Source organism: Hirundo rustica, chromosome 3 (genome assembly GCF_015227805.2).
Source record: "Hirundo rustica isolate bHirRus1 chromosome 3, bHirRus1.pri.v3, whole genome shotgun sequence".
NCBI classification, from domain to species: domain Eukaryota; kingdom Metazoa; phylum Chordata; class Aves; order Passeriformes; family Hirundinidae; genus Hirundo; species Hirundo rustica.
Window position 1 is genome coordinate 58,963,518 of NC_053452.1, and position 8,500 is coordinate 58,972,017.

General features: G+C 37.0%; 1 protein-coding gene across 2 annotated transcripts in view; it reads left to right on the top strand.

The window, feature by feature from the left end:
* Window positions 1-6,973, top strand: part of HBS1L (HBS1 like translational GTPase) — a 68,922-nt gene extending 61,949 nt beyond the window's left edge. For both annotated transcript variants that reach the window (XM_040058306.2, XM_040058304.2), the window contains exons 14-18: window positions 1,744-1,834; window positions 3,431-3,539; window positions 4,132-4,232; window positions 5,143-5,287; window positions 6,312-6,973. In XM_040058306.2, coding sequence (XP_039914240.1) covers window positions 1,744-1,834; window positions 3,431-3,539; window positions 4,132-4,232; window positions 5,143-5,287; window positions 6,312-6,323 — 458 coding nt within the window. In that variant the 3' untranslated portion in view covers window positions 6,324-6,973. The remainder of the gene's footprint in view (window positions 1-1,743; window positions 1,835-3,430; window positions 3,540-4,131; window positions 4,233-5,142; window positions 5,288-6,311) is intronic.
* The last annotated feature ends 1,527 nt before the right edge of the window (window positions 6,974-8,500 follow it).

The following is an 8,500-nucleotide window of genomic DNA, read 5'->3' on the forward strand; positions in this document are numbered from 1 at the left end:
CTATAAAAGCATTTGAGTTCCAGCAATGTCTATAAAGATGTTCAGTACAGGAATCATTACTATTCAGCTTTACTGTGGAGTGTTTCTGCTGTTAGGAAGTGCGAGGATGTTGAACAATCTTTAGAAATTAATCTTATGAATTGATTGTGAAAAAGCTTGGTAATTAAATCATCGCTCCTGTTTGAAGTTGTAAGATTTGTCACTGATCCTTTCATAGTATCAAACTTTCAGGATATCGTTGTCTTGAGCAACTAGAAAAGAGAAGAAAATTGGATTTAAATTTCAATGTATTTGATTTCTGAAAAGAAATAGCTAGACATTAAGTGCTTAGCTGTTTCCTGATGAAGCTTGCTGTCTTTGTACTGCAGAGTTGGTTTTGTTTCATATGCAAATAGAAAGATAAAATTATGATTTTCCTCCATTGGCCAGTGAATAAAAAATTGAGTCCTTGAGATATGAATAGGTTTTTATATTTAAGTATTTAGTCTGAATTCAGCAACGTGATGGTTTGGTTGTCCGTTCTGTTCCAAACCCAGCTCGTTCAGTGCTAATTTGGGAAACTCTTGAATCTATCAACTTACAAAGTTTAATGCACATTATTCACGTGCACAGGAATGTTACAATAATGTGGATGAATTTGGGTAGTCGCTGTAGTCACTCCTCTGTGCGGGGAGTGGAGGAAGTACCATGGAAAAAGATGTATTTTGTCTGAGTATCTCCAGCAGTATGATTGTGGTTTTTCTTTTGTACTGCCTCTCCTATGACTGAAATGCAGATGAAGGTTGGGCATATAAGTTCATTAATCATGTACTATTTGTATTTAATGTAAAGAAGTAATAATTTAATTTAGCGTACAGTATTTACTTAAGGTGGTGTGCACATCAGGATTCAAGTTGTTCATTTCAGGAGGCTGAATTTCTTTCATTCTGTGATAATGACAGAGATATCAAATAATTGTCAGCGCTGCTTAAAAAATGGTACTTAATGTGATTATAGTTGAATCATGCTTTCTGGCATGTTTTTGCAAGTGGTTTTGGGAACAAATCTGCAAGTCAAGAGGTACAATCTGCAGCAAAATAGAGCTCAATTCTATAAATATATGCAGTATTTCTAAAAAACCAGGTTTTTTCTTTCTCTCTTGGTGTCCGCCAGAAACCTCAGGATGTTCCATCAGAGCTAATTAGTCTTGTCCTCACCCATCAGATTGTCTTTTAAAGAAATTAAAATACATAAAAATCAGAATTAAATTGCTTGCAAAGGTGCTTTCTAATAGATGCGATGTGGCGAATGAAAGGCTTCAGTTACGCTTTTTTATGAAAGAGTCAGCAAACTCACTTAAGGTAAATGAAAGTTGACACAGTACCATTAAAGTATATGAAAGATGCGGTCTAGGGTGTGCGTGTACCTCAAAGGATGGGTGGGGCAGATATGGAGATATTAGTACTACAGCGTTTTCAGGATTGCGTCATCTGTGCTGGTGACAAGGGCCAGGTCCCCTCCTCTGGCTTGAATAAGGCCATGTTATGGTGCAGGGTGTGGTGAGAGAGAATAGTAAATCCTTACCGAGGGGGGAAAAAAAGCTTCCTTGGTCTTCTCAGTTAAAAAGCTTTTACTCTCAACCCATTCATACTGAAAATTGATGAGTAATGGTTGATGAAGCACAAATGGCCCAAACAGAGCTGTTTGTTTGTAGCTCAGAACCTAGGTACTTCACTGTGAGGTTCTGTTCTTACTCATTTCCAGGAATCACACTGCACGATGAACCAGTTGATTGGGCTGCAGCAGGAGATCACGTTAGTCTCACTTTGACCGGCATGGATATCATCAAAATCAAGTGAGCAAAACTGGGTTTCAGTCTAAGTAACGGTTTGTTTTTAATGAAAAGCTATATAACTATTACACTGGGCTATATTACAGCGGTTTACTTGAAGAATGATGTGGCTACCAGGATATTTAAAACCAAAGTGATGCGTATCACCTGGCTTGCATGTACAAACGTTGGAAACATCTGCTGCATGTGCAACGGCAGCCTCAGAAGAGTACTGTCAGTTTTCATCCTTTGCCCTAGGGCTGACACCAGTAACCTTCCAAGCCCTTTTCTTTTAGACTACTCCTTGGACATTCTAATTGCCAAATAAATTCAACCCATGTTGCTAAATAAAATGGAAAATTTAAAATAGCTTCTCAAATTATCAATCATTCTAACAGGACACATGCAAGCAACTGCTATTTTGTACTAATAAGTAAATCTGTACAAGTGGAACTGATGGAAACTGTTTATTCAACACATTTAGTTTCTTATAAGTTTTATTTTCCTAAATGTTTTGCTAAGGGGTGGTCTGACAGTGAGGCGCAGCAAATCTCTTTGTGTCTTTCCCAGTCTGTAGGATTCAAGCTAAGCATTAGCCTCAAGCTCTAAGTGTCTGTTGTTGTTCAGTCCAGATAATTGGATCCACAATTTGTTCACATTCCAATTGGACTTCAGACAGCAGACTTTCAAGCTACTCTTTGAAAATCTCGCATTGATAGTTTTTCAAATCTATACTCTGATTTAAGGGAGAAGTACAGTATTCTGTGTTCCCATTTTGTAGTGGGGTGGGATTCTCAGTGGTGAAAGGGTGAGATGAGTCTTGTTCTAGTTGTTGAATGAAGTCATGAGTCAATTTGTTACCTTGATGTCATTCAACTTTTGGAGATCTGTTAGTGTTGTCAAGAAAAGCTATGAATTTTCAAGTCCTCTTGATATTGATGAAATTTGGTGTATATGTTTTATCATGTTGTTTTTTCTCTTCTGTAATGTTTTTGTGGCGGTTTAATTTTCCTTTCATTTCAGATGGCTAAAACCAGCCCTTGTGAAAAAGTTCTGTCTAGTCTATTTACCAACTTGTGACAAACACCAGCTTTCTTGTGACTCCATGTAGATTTTTTTGGAATTGCTGTTGCTGAAACCTGTTGCTTAGGTTTTGAGTCCTGATCGTGATGTTCGCTTATTATCCAGAAAATATTTGAGTTACAGGCAGCAGTTCTGCGATTTTGGGCACCCCTGCAGTATTTTATGCTGTTGAACGGAAACCCTAAATCTCTGAATGAAAGTCTAATTCTTAAAAATATCTACACACAGGAAACAATGACATTTTCAGAAACTGATTAGCAGTGGATGTAATTGTTCACTGAACTAGACAGAGCCCTTCATGCATACACACAAAATAAGGTAGACATTGTCTAGGAACGCATTTTGTTACAGGCATTAGTACAGTGTTCCTGGATATCCATGCACTGACACCCCCTGGTTATATAAAAGTGGTGTTGCTTTTCATTTGCTTGTCTTAATCACTGCACTGGAAAAGGATAGTTATTTAACACTTCTATGTCAAGAGATACCTGTTTGTTTGATTTGTTTAATTTTTTTTTTTTTTGTTCTCTCTTGCAGTGTGGGCTGTGTATTTTGTGATCCCAAGGAACCCATTAAAGTTTGCACTCGGTTCAGAGCTCGGGTTCTCATCTTCAATATTGAGGTCCCAATCACTAAAGGATTTCCTGTAAGTCTCTGTGAAAACTGTGTTCATGGCAGGTTGCTCAGGGCTTTTCCTATCTGTGTTTGACCTCCTGAATGCGAGACCCATTCAGAATCCAGAGGTGGTTCTGTCTCTCCAGAGGAAACAGATTTTTCTGTAATTTGAAGCGGAAAGAATGGACTACTGTGGCTGTTTATGCATATTCTTAGTGGCTTTTAATACATAGCTGAGCCATTTCAGAGAATGTGAGTTTCACCACAGCTAGGCTTTAGAGGCTCCCATCTTGTGGAAACATAATGATGCACTTAAGTGTAAGATACCTTTTAAAATAAATATCAGTTCATGCTACAGAACTGCATTGAGGCAGCAAAAGCAGAACACTGAAGGATGAAAAATGTATTTATGATGACATAAAATATAGCCTTTATGTCATATTGGTCATGATCACAAAGTTTAGGAACTAGGAACAGTTACTGGATGTGAGGCAGACACTGCTGTGAGAGAAGTTTTATAAGGATTTGTTCAAAAAAACCTATGTTAAAACAGTTTTCAACTGTTAACACCTAGGATTGCTGATTATTGTGGGATGTTTAATAACTGCAAAATCTATTTTCAGGTGCTTTTACACTATCAAACAGTAAGTGAACCTGCTACTATTACAAGACTATTAAGTGTCCTGCACAAAAGCACTGGTGAAGTGACGAAGAAAAAGCCTAAGTAAGTGTCATGGATAGTTAATAATTACTCAAGAAGTGGGTTGACGTTTAATACGCAGTATATCAAACAGCTTCTACTATGAATTAATTGGATGTTATAAGAATATGCTTTTATTGTTTAGTTGGTTTGATGTTTGGATTTCAATGTGCTTTACAAACTGAAAACCTCCTGCCCTCTTGAATAAATGCAGAGCACCTGAGAATTACAATTATGTAGGCCTAAGGTCACTTGCAGAATTGGGAATGAATCCTAGATCAGCAGCCTTTCACTTAAAGGAATTTTTTTTCTCTCTCGCTCCCTCTCTTTTTTTTTTTTTTTCTTTTTTTTTAACATTATTTCTTCTTTTACTGTTAAAGCATGGGATCCTTATATAATTCTGGAGATGGTTAACTGTCTAAAACACACTCGACTAGACAGTGTTTCAGTGCAAAACAAGTTTAGGGAGTCTTCCCATACATCCCTCTACTTATTTAAAGCTGTATTTGGCTAGAAGTGCTGTTTGATACATACAGCATTTTTCAGAATAATCCTTTTCCAGAAATTTCATGGCTGAAACTGTTGCCAACTTCTACAAAGTAATGAATTAGCTCTTTAGTCGTGAGGTTGAAACAAGACTTGATTTCCACTTGACATGAAAAAACAGGTGTTAGTGAGACAATTAGCTTCAAAACAATTTGTTAAACACTGTGGTGAGTGCCAAGAAGTTTTTGAAGAAAATTTAGATGCCCTATTAAAAAGTATACTCCAGGCAAATGAGTTTTGAGTCTCATGGCTTGAGTTATACTTGAAATCAAGCTTGATAATTATACTCTGGGCCTTCTAAGATGATTTTTTCCATTTATTCAGTATTATTTTCTTCATTTTTCTATGCATACATTTCTAATAGAGTTTTCTGCTTTTTTACCTGCAGGTTCTTGGCTAAAGGTCAGAATGCTCTAATAGAACTACAGACTCAAAGACCTGTTGCTCTAGAGTTGTACAAAGATTTTAAAGAGCTGGGGAGGTTTATGTTACGCTACAGTGGTTCCACTATTGCTGCAGGAGTTGTTACAGAGGTATGGCATTTCTGTAATAGTCTTTCTGTACTGCAGAGGAATGATCTTATGGTTAAGCCCTGTTTTACACCCTCTAGCCTGAAAAGTGAATTCTTTCTGCTGAAAAAGAGACAGTGCTTCAGCAAGATGTGAGGAAAACTTGTCATGATTCTGTTTAATTTATTAGGAGTAAAAATTACTCTGTTTAGAATCTCCCCTCTTTCCCCTTGAGTTAACATGCATCAGTCTTTTTGAAATCTGCCTGTATTACTATACTGGAAGCAGTTTGTAAATAAGAAGTGTTAGCTGTTTTAGCTATCTTTAGGTTGGGTCCAATGTCTTTTTCTGTTAAAATTAAAGACAGTTGTACATTTGATTCTTACTGATGCCTAAAAACATTTTCTGATCCTGTGTGAGAGGAAGCAGAGACAAGGGGGGCTAAACATAAATGTTTTATCTTCTAGAAGCAAAAAATATGAATGTCCTTCTATCTGTCCCTTAAAAAAATCTTTTCTATGATTTAGTCGCATTAACCAAGTTCTAGTACTGTGAACTTAAGGCCGAGTCATTTAATGTCAAAACTTAGAACTAGAGCATAAACTTTCCTGGTTTCTCCATGTATGAGTAGGAATGATGTGCTAGGTCAATCAGAGGCCTTATGGAAGTTTAATGCTCCTAAAAATCTGTCTGGTCTTAAACAAGATAAAAATCTGTCTGGTCTTAAACAAGATCCAGAGGTAGGATGGGTTGCACCCATTTTTCATTAAATTTAAATTGAGGATTTTCATAAATTTAAGTTGAGGGTTCTATTTAGTTCTGCAATGCTTAGAGCTAGACTATTGTTTGTAGAATTGGGACTAAATAACCTCTTCGATATGTTATTTGGGAATCGCTGTTTTAGTACTTGTCTTCTTTTTCTGACAATTTGAACAGAAAAGGTAGTATTTTTTCCACAACTGTGTAATACTGAAAAACACTGAGATAATTTTACATTTAGTACTTAATTTTTCACCATACCTTTTTTTCCATTTGTGTATATTTTTAGATTAAAGAATGACAGTGGTGACAGAATTTTCACTGTCCAAGCAAAACTCAATCAGCTATCTGAACTTCTGTGTAAGAATCCAATATTTCAGTTGAAGGAACAAGTGCAATTAGTTGGGGAGAAGATGGTGGTGATGAAAGTCGAATGGTGTGAGACATCTGGGGATCCCTTCATCAGTCTCTCCGGCTGCAGAGCAAGATGCCAACTGACAAGGAACTGCAAGTGTTGCACTTCTTGATCTCAAGAATCTCATGAGTTTCTCCATGTGGAATTTAGCCCTTAGAGAAGTTGATGGAAAAATATTAGGAAGTTGAATTAGAGAAAAAGATGATGAATTATCATGAAACAAACTCCTTACTTCCAGATACAAATTGTTTACAAATTTTCTTTGATTGCTTTTTTGCTGCACATTATCTCAGTAAAGTAACTTTATTGGTCTAAAATATTTTTAGGTTTGAGTTGAATGCATATTCAGGGAGGAAAAAGAACTATTTACCTTGTTTTCAAGAGAATGGCATGTAGTATTATCATGGGATTGTTTTCCCTGCCCCAAATTTATTTAAGAAAAAAAAATTTCTTTTGCTGTGTAGTGGAAGCTGTGCCAACTTTGGCTAATTTTATTTTTTAAACAGTAAGAATAATAAAATAAATTTGTCTGAGCATTTTTGTCTCCCTCATCTTTTGTTATTTAAACACTCCTAAATTGTGTTAAATCATTCATGACTTACCATAACTGAGAAGTTTCAGAGTAAACTTATGAGTTAGAATGCGAAACTGGCCTCCAACTTGGCTTTCTGAAGAAATAATTTCAGTTTTTCTCATGTTACTCAGTGCAGCCACTGCACATACACATCTCTTTCATCCAGACTAGTGCTCTTTTGAACAAAGGCTGACAGTTCAATCTTGTGGTGCCAGCTAAAGCCAGATTGTGCTGATTTATGCCTGTAATTCCTTCCTGCTTTTCAGTAATGGGGCAGATGAAACCTTCCAGCTGAAAGGAGGGTCCTTCTTCCACCTCCAGCTCAGGACACACACACTTTATTATAACTTAGAAGTCTTTTTGGTAGGAATTTTGAGAGGACCTCAGGTATTTCAGGACCTGTATGTGAGTGCCTAGTGGAGACAATTCACCTTTGCCCAGAGTTAGCAGTGGGGGGCAGGAACTGAAGCACTCTCTTCCAGAGCATCAATCTATGGGGTTAACTGGAGTAAAGCTGTGTCCAGAGTAGTGAACAACACAAAAATGCTATGGTTTTTATTTAGTTCACAGTCCTGTGTGGTCTGTACCTACTCTTCTCACATGACTTTTTTTGTAGGTAACTTTTTTTTGCACTTAGGAGCTTTGGCCCCAATTCAGCAGCTACCTGCACTTGACCACATAGATGAATTGTACTGTTGACTGCATGGATATTTGTAGAAGTATCAGCAATGCTTTATGTAGAAATGACTTTTGTAAAAGCTTATAGATCTGAAATACCTGAAAACTGTTACTGCCAAGTTTATGAATTACCACTATTTTTTATGTCCTTTTATAGACCAAAAATGGCATTAAAATATTTAACAGTTTCAACAAGCCACTGTGAAAGTTTAGGTGCTCTTGTTGGATTCCAGAGATTTATACTGTCAAACTCCTGCATTGAACCTGTTCCAGTTGAGCTTGTATTGAAATCTTGAAAATATTTAGGTAGCCCTTAAGTCAGGGGACAGTTACAGTCTTCAGTTCTAAGACTTGCATCAATTCCTTACTGTTTAGGGATAAGGAAGTGTGATACAGGGTGAACCTCGGGTAACTCTTCTCAAATGTTTGCATTAAATTTTGAAGCTCATTTTTCTGTGGTGACAGAAAAACTACTGCATGCTTTCTCAGTTTGTAGCTTGGGAGAAGCAGAGGTGTTACATAATCCAGTTTCAACGTGACTGCGCTACCTTTCAACACCAATTTGAACTCTGCCCAGAAGTGCCACTTGGTTAAAGCATAAATGATCTGTTGTGCAATAGAAGCATATTGCCTTTCTTCAATCAAAATATGATTGCACGTTGATCCACGTGAAACTTGATGGCGTGGCAGTTGTCTAGGATGCAAAACCTTCCTGAACTGCTGATTGAGGTCTTCACAATCTCCTGGTGAGAACATACTGCTCTCTGGAGAACAAGGAGTTGGCATGCAATCTTAAAGCTATTAGATAATT